The 15,167-nt window shown below is 40.5% G+C and overlaps 1 protein-coding gene across 1 annotated transcript in view; it reads left to right on the top strand.

Annotated features, from left to right (window-relative positions):
* The window catches only part of LOC145452386 (titin-like), a 157,144-nt gene that overhangs the window by 108,340 nt on the left and 33,637 nt on the right, over window positions 1-15,167 (top strand). The window contains exons 178-197 of the mRNA XM_080330579.1: window positions 157-590; window positions 916-1,507; window positions 1,587-1,697; window positions 1,857-1,974; window positions 2,549-3,211; window positions 4,114-4,325; window positions 4,992-5,294; window positions 5,968-6,279; window positions 8,212-8,428; window positions 8,491-8,706; window positions 9,182-10,004; window positions 10,304-10,503; window positions 10,634-10,881; window positions 11,595-11,730; window positions 11,791-12,173; window positions 12,691-12,876; window positions 12,951-13,161; window positions 13,498-13,788; window positions 14,106-14,274; window positions 14,334-14,554. Coding sequence (XP_080186705.1) covers window positions 157-590; window positions 916-1,507; window positions 1,587-1,697; window positions 1,857-1,974; window positions 2,549-3,211; window positions 4,114-4,325; window positions 4,992-5,294; window positions 5,968-6,279; window positions 8,212-8,428; window positions 8,491-8,706; window positions 9,182-10,004; window positions 10,304-10,503; window positions 10,634-10,881; window positions 11,595-11,730; window positions 11,791-12,173; window positions 12,691-12,876; window positions 12,951-13,161; window positions 13,498-13,788; window positions 14,106-14,274; window positions 14,334-14,554 — 6,046 coding nt within the window. The remainder of the gene's footprint in view (window positions 1-156; window positions 591-915; window positions 1,508-1,586; window positions 1,698-1,856; window positions 1,975-2,548; window positions 3,212-4,113; window positions 4,326-4,991; window positions 5,295-5,967; window positions 6,280-8,211; window positions 8,429-8,490; window positions 8,707-9,181; window positions 10,005-10,303; window positions 10,504-10,633; window positions 10,882-11,594; window positions 11,731-11,790; window positions 12,174-12,690; window positions 12,877-12,950; window positions 13,162-13,497; window positions 13,789-14,105; window positions 14,275-14,333; window positions 14,555-15,167) is intronic.

Raw genomic sequence — 15,167 nt, 5'->3', positions numbered from 1 at the left:
AGGCATGTAAATTCAATGAAATGAACCTATTTTCTGATCGTATCATCTATTGTTAAGAAATGATCTATAATTGTCTTTAAAGTATGTCCAATACCGCAAAATAGGCCAAGTTATGATTTTGTTTTGTCATAATAATTTTTTATCTTCATGCAACAGGTAACCGGGTATGTAATTGAGATATTGGATGTTTCCACCGAAGACGCGGAACAAGACTGGGTAGCCGTCACTCCGCCACAAGGCGTCAAAGGCTTAGTGCACACCTTGGAAGGACTGCACGACATCGATTATAGCATCAGAATTTCAGCTATCAACGAGGCTGGAATCGGAGACCCTTTGCAACTCTCCGAATCTTGCAAACCGAGAGATATTAAAATCGGGCCTGAGATCGATATTGATTCCGAAGTCGGACAGTATGTTACTGTTAGAGCGGGGTCGCAGGTTAAATTGGCGGGATCAGTACGCGGACGTCCTGTTCCCGAGGTTAAATGGGAAAAAGTGGAAGGAGATATCAATGAGTCGGCGATGGTTGAAAATTTTGATGACACCACATCACTTGTTATAAAAGATTCTTCAAGAAATGATACCGGAACGTAAGTGTGACTTCGCGTCTTATAAACTTGTATTATGAGTATTGATAGACCATGTATTTGGATTCAGTTCTGATATGAATTACTTATGGATGGATGATCTGGGATATTCATGTATCCATTGGAATGATGTTGGTGCAGTTGGTAATGCACTTTGCCATGCCGAATTTTACTTGAAGTTGAGCATTTAGTAGATTTTGGATTAGGATTCCTGGAATTTGGACGGGACAGAATCAATATCGAATAACATACAATTATTTTGAAATCGGGTTTTTAACAGTAATACTTCAATAACTGATCAGGTTTTGACTTCTGTTCTTGTACTCAGGTACTCAGTTACAGCCACCAACGATTCAGGCTCCACTTCGGTTTCGATAAATGTGAAAATATTGGACACACCTGGACCTTGTCTCGCCATTTCAGTAAAAGATATCACGCTGCAACACGTCACAATCTCTTGGGAACCGCCTGCTAACAACGGAGGCTCTGTGATATCACAGTGTGTCGTCGAAAAACGTGAAGCCACCAGGAAATCGTGGCAAATCGCAACTGTCGCTACATACCGTACGTCAGCAAAAATAGAAGGGCTATCGGAAGGGGCTTCGTACTTATTCCGAGTCATGGCTGAGAACGAGTACGGACTCGGTGCTCCTTGCGAGACGAAGCAAGCCGTCCGAATTTCAGAAGTCCCCGGGACCCCGGAATCGATTGCAGTGACAAATGTCACAGACTCGTCGGCCACTGTGTCGTGGACCAAGCCGGGGCATGATGGTAGTAATCAAATAACAGGATACGTGGTGGAAATGTCACAGAAAGGCGGGTTTGAGGCGTGGAAAGTGGCGGGTTCCACTAAATCAACGAGGTACGTTGTGAACAAACTGCCCACTGGAAAAGATTATGTGTTCAGAGTTCGGGCACAGGTCAGTGGATAGTTATATGAGAATGTACAGTTAGTTCTTATGTGTGTTCTGTAATTTTATATGCTCTTCACGGAATTAGAATGAAATCGGGCTATCACATCCATGCGAAAGTGACATGGTCAATATCAAAGAAGTACTGATCCCGCCACATATCAACACAAGCAAAATTGGTGGTTCGATAGTTCAGAAGGTAAGACAATGCTCTGTCTGTATGCCATTACTCTTTAATTCCACTCGATTATTATATGTGCTTGCTTTCCGACGTAAAAGCCTGTAAAAATGCATGTTATTTTCATGTCAATACAAAAGTGCATTGTGAATCGTAATATTCATTCTTCTTGCTTGTAAGGTCGGAAGTGACGTCACAATCGAATTTCCATTCTCTGGTACTCCATTGCCAGTGGTCAGCTTCAGTCGTAACGATGATATACTGAAGGAGACAAGCCGTGTCAACACATCTATCTCAGGTAATTTCTCTTTTGCCACTGGGGTTCTTAACCTGAGGGCTCGTGCATTAGTTTTAAGGGGTCCATAAATAACCTATGTTGAAAGTACAAACCATAAACTTTAAAACTAGCTTGTTCATAAGATATGTCCTGATTTTTGACATATGTCAATATTTTGTCTTATTTCCAGTGCTCTTGACGGGTCACAATATCCAAACGGACGTTACAAACATTAACAGTTATTGATTGTACTTCAACTTGTATTCAGTCTTTGACAAGGGCTAGGCCAAAATGATGAACTTTTTTTTAATTTTTTGGACCTAGATGGTAATGAGTCTATCATTAGGATTGGTATTGGACGTGATTGATGACCTATTTTTGGTCCTAATATGTCCATATTTTACAGTTAACCTACTCAAAATTTAATCCTCGTTAACCATGGTCATGCGGTTCAAAATTTATCTCAAACCAGGTCACAACAGATGTTCACGCAACCACCAATACCATTTAAGGGTCCTTGCTACAAAAATTTAGGAACCCTTGTCTGTTTTAAAGGTAACATATCAACATTCCTCATATCTCGCGTTATTTTCAGATGATGTCGCCAAATTAACATTAAAGAATCTCGTAAGAAAGGACGCCGGCGTATATAGCATCAAGGCTGAAAACTGTGTCGGTTCCAAGATCACCAACTTTTCAATCATTGTTATGGAGAGACCTTCTATGCCCACCGGTCCGCTTGTAATATCCGAGATTTCATCCAGACACGCGGTTCTTTTGTGGTCTCCACCCGAAGAAGACGGTGGCGCATCAATTTCTCACTATGTGGTCGACAAGCGAGATTCTAGCAACGTTTGGGTTGAGGTGTCTTGTTTTGTGGCCGCTACGACATACAAAGTAACAAGACTACAAAAAGGAAGTGAATACACGTTCCGAGTGCGAGCCTGTAATCGGTTCGGCATCAGTGACGCTTTAGAATCGAAACGTGTCGTCGCGAATCATCCTTTCAAACGGCCGAGCATTCCCGGCACTCCGAAAGCCACTGCAGTTACCAAGGAATCAGCGCGTTTGACTTGGCAGGAACCAACTAGCGATGGCGGTTCTGAGATCTTGGGTTATCATGTCGAATACAAAGACACAAGCGCCATTTCTTGGACGAAAGCGAATTGCTATCTTGTAAAAGAAAATACGTTTACGGTGAAGAATCTGACGCCTTGTCTGTGTTATGAGTTTCGAGTTATGGCTGAGAATATTGCAGGTAAATAAATATAATAGTCTGTTGTATGAAAACACCGTATTACGCTCAATTACACTCAATACAATATTGATCATCGATTACACCGAATTGGTTACTCGTGCAACTGAAGTAATGTGTGCAACTGTGCATCGATGATAACTTAACAAATTACATTGCGCTGTGAATATTTCAAGTCAATCGTGGAGTCGATTATAATGGGTGCCAGAAAACTGAAATTTGAAATCTAAAACGACGTCCATTTGCCACAAAACACTTATTTTACCCAGAAGCCACACTGACCAATGTGACCATGCTATCACTTACCATACCAAATCTGTTAAACCCACAACTGAACTAATGCCTGCATCCTACACAATTCACTAGATTTCATTGCGCTGTATCAAAATTCTAATGAAGTCTGTTTGGGAGTTGGTTTAGAATGGTTGAAAATAATTCTAACAATAAAATCGACTGTGAATTCCATTGGTCTCAAAGCAACCTATTATTCAACCCTGAAAACCATATTGACCGTGATGGCATCAATTACGCCAAATCGATTAATTTATTAAGTTTATGATTACACACTATATAATTCAGCGACCTAAATTGCGGGACCACAATTTTCATTCGAGTCATTTGATTAAAATGGTTCAGATTGATGCTAACGTTGAAATTGATATATATAACTGCAGTACTCAAGTACGATATTATTCATCCCTTTGATGAAAATATTTTGAATTTCTCTTACAATACCGACTCTAAAGTTGATATATCTCATGCACTACAGGGATGATATTGTGCATCATTTTCAATTTTCCTTCAACTTTGTTAAAACATTCTATCTTGCGCTTATTTCGATTTGCACTATTGAAACACTAAATGGCTGTTGCTTTTTGCCCGATGCCTTGATTGTTATCATGCAGGTCTCAGCAAGAAAAGCAAGATGTCGGACCCGGTGATGACTCGAGATCCGATTGAACCGCCAAGAGACGTTGTGCCGACGAAAATTACCAATTCCAGCGTAACTCTACAGTGGACAAAACCAGAATATGACGGCGGTGCCAAAATTACCGGATATTTTGTGGAGAAACTGGATCTTCCAGATGGGCACTGGATGAAAGCTAATTTCAATAAGGTGCGGCGAATAAAACCATGTAGTGAACCTGGTGGTAAACTTAGTCACCCTTGGTACTCAAATAGATGTAACTATTTCAAAGTTACTATTCTAGGCCTAGTTTTGCTCAAATAACGCATAGTTGAAATAGTCTAACATCGAAACCTTGAGTGAGTATGGCAAAACTTACTTGAGTATGTGACAAGAGTAGAAAGTACTTCACTACTTATAACCACAGGTTATAGCAGCCACTATATTTCAATGTCACTTTATTGTTCAAGTTGCTGTCACATTGTATTGTATAAAATCAAAGAGTGAAAATTTGCAAAATTGGAATCAGTTTCTATTCTTTCAGGATAACTAAAAGGCTTTGTTTTGCGTAAATAATAGCAGATTTAGGTGCGCTTGTTACCGGAATCACTGGCATGCTGGACAGATTCATTTAAAGTACGCTGGTTGCTGCTCCCGCAACATAGAATACATAAAAATCATTGAATATTGGACGACGTGTTCTAATATTAGTTATTGAATGTATAAAAATCTGATAAATGGATAATTCTACTCTGCTTACATATAGAATGAATAACTATACGCTCTTTTCAATTTTCCCGCTATGGAAAATGAACGATATCAAACCACCATGATCAAATGTGATTTAATTTACCAACTTGGTTTCTCACATTCCAGGTTATCCATTGCGAATATGATATTGGCAATCTCACGGAAAACAACGAATACGAGTTTCGCGTTGTCGCCGTAAACGCAGCGGGTAGTGTAAGCATGCCGTCAGAATCTACCGATGCCGTCTTGGTGAAGGACGACGTTATTCCGGCACGTGTGTTTGTCGACGCCGACTACAGAGATGTGATATCCGTGCGATCTGGGCATTCGGTTACGTTGAAAGCGTATTTCAAGGGAAATCCGGCACCGAAAGTGATGTGGGAGAAAGGTGGTGTTGTTCTGAATTCAAGCAACAAGATATCTATCAATGTAAGTATAAGATCACCATGTGGGATTGTAAGTTCGGGCTTAATCAAATTGCGCAGAGTGACAAGTAAACGAGTGATATTTAAGTCTATGTGTGGTGATCGGTATGAGATTTTAGTGTTTCATTGCAGACCACTACATATAAAGGCTTGCAAAATCCAACATCTTAGTGATTTGATTCCTAATTCAGGGTAGGCTTCCGTACGAGTGTTGCAATATCTCGCTTTATGATATCACAACAGTACGGATGATGTGGAAAGTTCGAATATGTACGTTTTAGGCGACTTTAAAGAGAATATTGCATCGCATTCAAGATAATTTGATATTTTTTTATGATACATATGATATTACACATTGTGACAATACTGTGAGTTGATCATATCTTCACAGAAAAGTCACCACATGCTTTGGTTAGTGCTATATGTTTTGTATACTGTGATAATATTCGAGGTTCAAGGCGCCAGGATGGAGAAGAAGCATCGAAATTATAATTATCAATCGTAATATAACTGCTATTGTATCTCATTAATTGACTGAAGCCATTATAATTAATGGTAGTTTCTGATTGAAGTACTCAAACCCTACTACAAATGGTAATTTGTTCTTGATATTGAGAACGTTGAGGTAACCTGCAACAACTAATCACGTGTACTGACAAGTAGGTATTCCATTTCAGACCGCAGACTGTGAGACATTGCTCAAATTGAAAGATTGCCGTCTAGAAGATAGCGACGTGTATCGTGTGCAAGTGTCCAACAGCGGCGGTCAACATAATATCGGAATCAACGTGCAGGTGTTATCGCCGCCCGGGCAATGCGGATGGCCTTTGAAAGTGTCGTCTGTCACGTCGGCGCAATGCGTGTTGGAGTGGCAAGCTCCTTTGTTAGACGGCGGATCGAAGATTTCAGGATATGTCGTGGAAAAGCGAGATTCGTCAAAGTTGGCTTGGATTTCAGTATGTGATGGAGTGGAGGATAGCCGATGCAAAGTATGTTTCCTTTCAACGATGTGGCTGGAAATAACATGTTGATTTGTTCATGCCTGTGCTCATTCGATTCCCTGTGCTTTTACGCTGAGGTGGTCAGTAAGAAGTACTTCTACTATTTCACAGCACTAGAGTAGGTTATGCTTACTTGCACTGCTAACTCAAGGAGTTATGACTTAGGACCAGTTGTTCTTGCACTTTTTAGACCGCGACCCAACTCTGAGTCGTATTGGTATCTCGCGAGCCATGGATTGAAATAATGTATTTTTAATGTCAGTAACTCACGCTTTTACAGGTATGCATGCAATAGAGAAGGTTTATACAATCAGTTATACGCAACGAAATTTTATGAAACATGCGTGATACTGCAGTAACTTATAAGGTTTTGGGTTTATGTCTCTGTAAGTAGAACTCAGACAAGTAGATGTCCTTGCGTATAGGCTGCACTGTCTGGTACTTAACTAAGAGAGATTGTCCTCTTCGTTACTGTCGTGAACTCTTCGTACGAGATATATTGTTCATACACAGTTTATTCTACGTATTTTCAGTAGGTTGCATGAAGTCTCATCTCGAATTTGCTATTGCACGAGTTTATAAATGCTCGATATAATCGCGATAGGAAGTCTACGTCATGTGCTACTATGGCGTGAAAATACACTGTTGTGATACGCCCTATACACACCTGCAGCATCCCTTGCTTGAGGGAGCGAACATGCAATGAAGCGGAAGTAAATAGAAAACGTATAGGTGTAAACAACAGCAATTCATTTAGCCAATCAATACCACTTACTAATCAAGTCTAAATACTAAGACAACGAGAGAGATGAACAGTTTTTGGGTTTATGTCTCTGTAAGTAGAACTCAGACAAGTAGATGTCCTTGCGTATAGGCTGCACTGTCTGGTACTTAACTGAGAGAGATTGTCCTCTTCGTTACTGTCGTGAACTCTTCGTACGAGATATATTGTTCATACACAGTTTATTCTACGTATTTTCAGTAGATTGCATGAAGTCTCATCTCGAATTTGCTATTGCACGAGTTTAGAAATGCTCGATATAATCGCAATAGGAAGTCTACGTCATGTGCTACTATGGCGTGAAAATACACTGTTGTGATACGCCCTATACACACCTACAATACACACAATTACAAATTGGGATGCATTATTGTCCATGCTGTCCACATTTGTACAACGAGGCTTAAATTACAAGGACGATTCGGTTTCGACCATTTCCCCAATTGGACATATCAATATCGAAGCTTTTGGCCAGCCAGCTGCCATCAATTTCGGTTAAGTTTTTGTCGTCGCCGATTTTATTGACACCGCATTTTTTCGCATATTGGTCAAAACTTCATGTCCGCAAGTGTCGTGGCCCATGGTCGGCCTCAAAATACCTGTTATGATGCACAAGTCTGGGCTTTCCAGAAAAGCTAATGTCGGACAAACATTATCATAGCGTCATAGCTGTGTAATACAAAGATCGGCACATTCTCATGATGGAGCTATATTTTCGTAACCATGTCTCGCTTATTGGCGTAATTATCTCTAGAGTTACCAGCACAGTGACCTTACAAATGAAGAAAACTTTCTGTTGCAAGAAATTAACTAATATCACATGCGTATTAAAAGATTGCTCTGGTGCAGTCATGACCCATACTCTAATAAACCCTGATTTAGACTAATTCCACTGCGGCATCTAAACTATGATTCCTCAACAGCCCAAGATTGATTTACGATATTTTCAGATTATTCCCAGATTACTGGAACAGTTATTAGAGAAATTGAAAGATAGAAATTAGCTGTAGCATCAGTTATGTCCCTATTTTGAGTGAATTTGTCATGAAAATCGCACGAAATAGTCTGGGTAAATAAATGTATGTTTGAAGCTCGAGTTATAAGGCTGACTACTTAACCATTTTTGCTCTTCTGTTTAGGTTACCGGACTGTTGCGTAATATCGAATATGTTTTCCGGGTGAGAGCAGTAAACAAATTTGGAGCAGGATTGGCGCTTGAGAGCGATCCGGTCAGAGCTGTGGATCATTTCACTGTAGCTGGGCCTCCAACAGCACTCTTGGTATCTGATATTGAGGACGGGGCTTGCAACATGACATGGGAGGAACCGCATAATCGCGGTGATTGTGACATAGAAGGCAAGTCATTTACGATAAAAGCTGCATTTAGATGATTTGATGGATAAAATGTATTCACCCAGGCTACATCATTGAGTATCAGTCGAAAAAATCTCCGAGATGGATTAAAGCTTCCAGAAATCTGATTGCCGGCCTCCGATACGAAATCTCTGGATTGTCCACTGCGACAGAATACAATTTCAGGATATATACGCAGAATAAGGCCGGGGTTGGACCCGCGAGTGAGCCGACTGGATATTTTGCTCTGAAAGATCCCGTCTGTGAACCAGATGAACCAGGTAAATTAATGGACTTATTACACTCAATGCAGCGGTTCTCAACCTTCTGAAAGACACCTAACCCCTCCATCATTATGCCTGTATTCACCGAATAAACAGTTGAAAATAACATAAAATTCATCTTCATTGATCTTATAGCTGGCTACACACAATTGGTCTTGATTTAAGCCTTCATTAGCACTTACTACCTAAATGTAAATTGTAATATAGTCAGGTCAATGGAACCGCCTCAAATTCACTATCAAAGATGAAAATTAACATTGTTTCGAACAATCTCAGTGCCGTGAAACAACGAGCCATCGGCACTGAGTTTCTTTTGTATGACAACAATGCATCTGGACGAAGTTGACCAGTTGCATTGTTACGATTTTAGAATTGCGATATCGCCAATTTCAAATTGTCATTCTCCTATCATTTTTGTAACAAAGTCCACCGAAATATATTTCGACATTTGATTTATATTTGCCTTTTTCAGGTGCACCCGAGGTGTTTGATAAGACTTCATCATCGATATCTCTGAAATGGAAGAAACCATCTTACGACGGCGGCGCTAATCTGACAGGATATTCCATAGAATACACTGAACTGGATTCGGATTCAGATTACAAAGACAACGAAGAAAACTGGACCTGGATTTTAGCTTTTAACCAAACGCAATTGCGTACCACGAGTTGCGTTGTTTCCAATTTGAAGTCGGAAAAGTTCTTTATGTTCCGTATCTATGCCCATAACAGCGTCGGAAAATCGTTGCCCGCATTGTCATCGAAAGCAGTGAAACCTGAAGATTGCCCAGAAGCTCCGGTCATTGTTTGTGATGAAACGGAGGGTAAAAGATTGACGATATATGCTGGGAAAACGTTGAAGATATCCCATGTCTTTCATGGACGTCCCGACCCGACAGCCAGGTGGCTGGTGCCTGAAAATATCCCGTCTGAGAGTTATTCAGTAGATACTTGCGCCGGACAATCAACACTTTCCTTTAAAAATATCACAAGCAATGACTCTGGTGAATACATAATGCTTGTTAAGAACACTGCCGGCATGTCATCGATTACAACCAGTGTGAACGTAATCGACATTCCGAGTACTCCTGAGAGTTTTAAAGTATCCAAAGTCAGCCGAATCTCTGTGTCTGTGTCCTGGGAGGAACCTCTAAGTTGCGGTGGAGCGCCTGTGAAAAGTTACGTTCTTGAGAAGCGCGAGTCCACCAGAAAGTCGTGGCTTACCGTTGAATCTTGCTGGCGATCTACTTGTTTTGAATTTACCAATCTCAACCAAGGGTTCAGTTATTATTTCAGGTTTGTATTTGTGTAATAACATGTTTACATGACACACAGAGATACATATCAACTTTAAGATACCACGGTTGATGCCATAATTCTTGAAATGAATCTTTATGAAATGAGTTGTGCGCTTGACTCTTTCAACTAATGCTGAAACTACTAAGGTCATTGCTTTCCAAGAGTTCTAGTTAATATTGGGTACTGTAAGCACATAATTCTTATAAATTATACATATCGTAGATCAATATATACTTTTGAAGCTTATTACATGTATATTAGGCACTGGTTAATACTGAACCTTGTTCTATTCTCAGAGTGATGGCCGAAAATGATCATGGCATCAGCGACCCATCCGTTACTCAAATTCCGATAAAAGTTTCCGAAGAACCGGGCCCTCCTGCGTCGCTGTACTGTAGCGAGATATCCAAAGGCACGGTGAAGCTACAGTGGTCGAAACCTGATTATGATGGAGGTAGCGAGGTTGTGGAATATGTTATTGAACAGCAGAAGAAAGGTGAGAAAATAGACATGCAATACTTCAGAATTGCCATAGAAACTTTTCCATGTTTGACTTGAGATTAATGAATGCATTAGTCCTAATACCTTGCTTATGGCTCTTGCTGATATTAAAAAAATTCTCTCAGGTTTTGATCAGTGGTCCAAGGCGGTGTCCCTGAAGCCCAATCTATTATCATGTACCGTCCGAAATTTGAATGATGGGCAACAGTATTTGTTTCGCGCTCTCGCTAAGAACAGCACGGGATTCAGTCCTGCCATAACCATGTCCGACTACGTACTGGTTGCGGAACAAATATCGCCGCCTGACGCTGAATTAGACGGACTGTCGCAGAAAATCGTCGAAGGAAAAGCAGGAAGATGTATCACAGCAGAGGTGTGTTTATATTTATACTTGGATTATCGGGACAGATTGAAATAATAAGTAGAGACGTAAAGTATATTCGACATCTATACTGATATGAAATAACTTGACTGACCACAATTGAACCTGGGTGTCAATAATAGCATGACTTCCATGCCCATAAAATTGAACGCAGTAAGGCAGAAAGAAAGCTTTATGCGTCTATTATCTTCTTCGTATGAGCTGACTCCAAAAGTTGGCTTGTATTCTTTCGCAATTCATCAGGCTTCAAATGCGAGAATGGCCTGGTTCTTTCAACCTACCGCGACGGCATGACTCATTGACACGGACCCGTAGTTCACACTGATTTTGTTTGGTACCATTACCACAACGCATTGTGTTTCGTCAACTAATTGCAAATGAAAAATGTTCTTATTAGGTCAGATCAAGTCATTTATATATATATATATATATATATATATCACGCAAATAGGAGCGCATTAACCATACGACACTTCTCTTCTATATTTCTCGCAACAAGCATGAGATATGAAAGTCCTATTTAGCACTATATCTTAATTCAATTCAGAGCAATGTAGAGAATACATTCTGATAAAATTTTGTGGTTACTTCTTCAAATGTCGCAAGATATATTCCATTATTAACATTGATGTAGAATAATACTCACAATTTTACATCTACATAATCTTCAAATCAATCGTCAATATGCTTTGACTTTATTATAGGTACGGTTTAAAGGTCAGCCAATACCAGTAGCAACATGGAAACTCGGAACTGAAGACGTGAAGATGACGAGTAGAACAAATGTTGATGTCTGCGACAACATCGCAAAACTTATGATAAAAGATGCTAACATCGACAGTGAATTGTTACCCTAGCTTCCGCAAGATTAAGAAATTTTATCACACGACACTTTTACAGATTCCGGGCATTACACTCTTCTCCTGGAAAATGAGCATGGCAGTAAATCTGTCCCGGTTATTATAAGAGTATTGGATCGTCCGGCAATACCACGGGGTCCCGTCGAGTTTTCAGAAATCACAAACGATTCTCTGACGTTGGCTTGGAAGGCTCCGCATTCAGACGGCGGCAGTCCTGTCAGCAGTTATCTCGTTGAAATCAGAGATAAGGACGATAAGGCGAAAGAATGGAAAATGGTGACTGGTGCGAGTGCGCGTACCACGCTGAAAATGAAAAGACTGCGTACTGGAGCACAGTATAGCTTCCGAATAAGGGCCGAAAATCGGTTTGGCATCGGGAAGGCGTTGGAGTCTGCTACCGTGAAAGTTAATTTTCCATTCAAGGTAAGGACCATATTGGTATAATTTTATGTGCAGTGAGAATGAACATTTGTTAACTATGTCTACTGGTTTGGTACAGATTTTATGCAAAAGTACAATTGTAGTTATTAATGTTTCTTAAAATTTGCTATATTGACGCTAATGATGATTATGAATCATTATTTACATGTTATTCATTACATTTTGAGTGCTATGTTGATTTACAACAAGCCGGATTACCCGTTTCAATTTACTTCTGCCGACTTAAAATAGAGCAATACGTTTTGCTTAAAACCTTTTCAATTAATGGCCTTGGAGCATCTTGGGGAGTGTTCACAAGTCTAGATAATATTCCAGTCTCTAAGCAGGGATATGGCGTTAGCTTAATCTCGACTTGTAATGTACTGGGGTTGATGCAATACAAAGTAGTTTATTTATACATTTGGTTCCTGGTACAGAATTTCAAATTGCTTTCATCACAACATCCGTCATAGGAATACATTTATTAAAACACCTAAATGACGTAAATATGTCCTATCAGGCTCCGGGATCACCGGGCGTCCCAGAAGTGATAGCGAGTAGCCGACAAAGTCTAACGATCAAGTGGACTGCTCCGGTTAAAAATGGCGGTTCAGCAATCATGGGATATCACATCGACCGTAAAGAGAAAAACACCAAAAACTGGATGAAAGCCAACAAGTCCCTTGTCACAAGTAACACCTACAAGGTAAGCAAGGTTGCAATGCCGTATTTATATGACTATCACTATGACTAAGACTAATTTTAATCTCTTTATATCAGGTGACAAGTCTTAAGGAAGGTGTGGAATATGAATTTCGCATTGTTGCCGAAAATATGGCTGGTTTAGGTAAATTCAGTAAAGTTTCTGATCCCGCCCTTACCAAGGACGCCGTCGACGCACCAATAGATCTCGAAGTTGTCGAGACTACTGCAGAAAATGTTATGTTGTGTTGGAAAAAGCCAGAGTATGACGGCGGTGCGAAAATTACCGGTGGGTGATTCATATTTTTATCAAGAAAATGTCTCTATGATGGTATTCCCTGATAAGTCCTTTGTCAATTCAACAATTACTAGAATATTAGTTTATATAATGTATTATCGATGTAATTTCATACGGTGCACTAGCAAATAAATCATCCTTATGTTTTGACAATATCGTATATCAATACCAATATAAATTAATGCCATTGGTAAACAATTGTTGGCTAATTCTGTTTTCGCGAAGAATTATCGAGACGACAGATTTCGTGTTGTCGAGAGAAGCCTCACACTTTCATTTGGGTGCCCTGGAGTCTGTCCGGTACTAACCTCCTCTGCCTGTATTAAGGATATATCATCGAAAAAATGGAGTACCCTGTCGGGAGATGGCAAAAATGCAACTTCGGAAACGTTTCGGACACCAGCTATCTAGTCGACAGTCTCACCACAGGCACCCAGTACCAGTTCAGGGTATGCGCCAAGAACGCGGCGGGCTCAATCAGCATTCCAGCCATGACGGTGGACCCCGTGACTGCAAAGAACGAGCACATTGCCCCGAAAATCGATATGGACGCTCGATTCGCCGAGCTTGTAACCATGCGTGCGGGAGATACTCTCAAACTAGAGGCTGGCATCAGAGGTAAGATAGCGTAATGCAGGAGCACCTGAATTCTTGATCGGTAGGTCATGGGTTCAATCCCTGTACGGGTAAGACTAAAGACCTGACCAGTAAAACTTGGTAATTGATGCTCAGCATTTCCGTGATTGCATGCAGGGGTGACTTAGGCTATATCTTAGGCTATATCTGCACCTTCCTTGTGCAGCATCATATGTACATCATGCACAAATGGTATGCATATGCACATATCATGTATATGTATAACATAAGTCGGTGTATATGCCGTACAAACATCAAGGACAAAAATATATAAAGTCTTGTACTATTCCTATTCCTAGGAAAACCAGAACCGGTTGTGACTTGGATGAGAGAGGATGAGAGATTATCGCAAAACGCCGACTTAGCCTCGAAAAGTGTTGGCGGGTACTCATCACTGATAATTCCTGCAGTACAAAGGTCGAACAGCGGGTGTTATAAGGTCACAGCTCAAAATGTAGCTGGGACACAGTGAGTTTGGTTACTATTCTTTTTTCAAGTTCATGCGTTACTTTTAAATCTGTACGCAGGAGTCTGCATGTCAATGTCAAAGTTCTGGACAGACCCAGTGCCCCAGCTGGACCGGTTACGATCTCGAACTTGTCTTGCGATGGTTGTACAATCGCTTGGAATCCGCCTGTCGATGATGGTGGTGATGACATCATCAATTATATAGTGGAGAAACGCGAAACGTGTCATCTCGCGTGGGTGCTTGTCAGCGTTAGCGTGAAGGATACAAGCTATGATATCAGTATGTATTTTGTTTTAGCAGTTTCCATTCCGGTGGGTAGTTAGCATTGTTCAGTGGTTTCCAACCTTAGCTCAATTTCCATTTCGAAAATATTGTGCCGGCCAACTCTGAACTCTGAAACCTTCACAAAACGTCTAAAAATGATAGACAGCCGACAGATCAATATTGAACCCTGTTACGTCGGGCAATAGGCCAAGGTGGATGTTAGATTGAGAGAACGCAATTCGTTTTTTCGATAACCCCGTATCTGTTCATTACATCGCGTTGTGCACTATATGTCTTGAGCGGATGAAAATATTAGAACCGATGATTCTGATTATTAAATTGAATTGTATTCAATAGATATATGTTTATATATTTCAAATGCAATATGTCACGTTGGCGCAAACACTTCACGATTGATAAATATACGCTTCCGCATCTGAATGATCAGCCAAGTTGTAATTTGGTTGTTTCGACATCCATCTAACTCAGGGGTCGCCAACTCAAAGCAAGTCACGGACCACAGTCCTAATTTCGTAGAGGCTGCTGGGTGCAAAAATGCAATATCGAGACAAAGTAGGCCACGCAGATGCGCAACTACGTTTTTAAAACTTTACGTCAGTACAACGGG

Source organism: Botryllus schlosseri, chromosome 12 (genome assembly GCF_051294905.1).
Source record: "Botryllus schlosseri isolate E-star chromosome 12, Bs_hap1, whole genome shotgun sequence".
Lineage (NCBI taxonomy): Eukaryota > Metazoa > Chordata > Ascidiacea > Stolidobranchia > Styelidae > Botryllus > Botryllus schlosseri.
The sequence above is the reverse complement of the archived record's forward strand: the minus strand, read 5'-3'. Positions and strand labels throughout refer to the sequence as shown.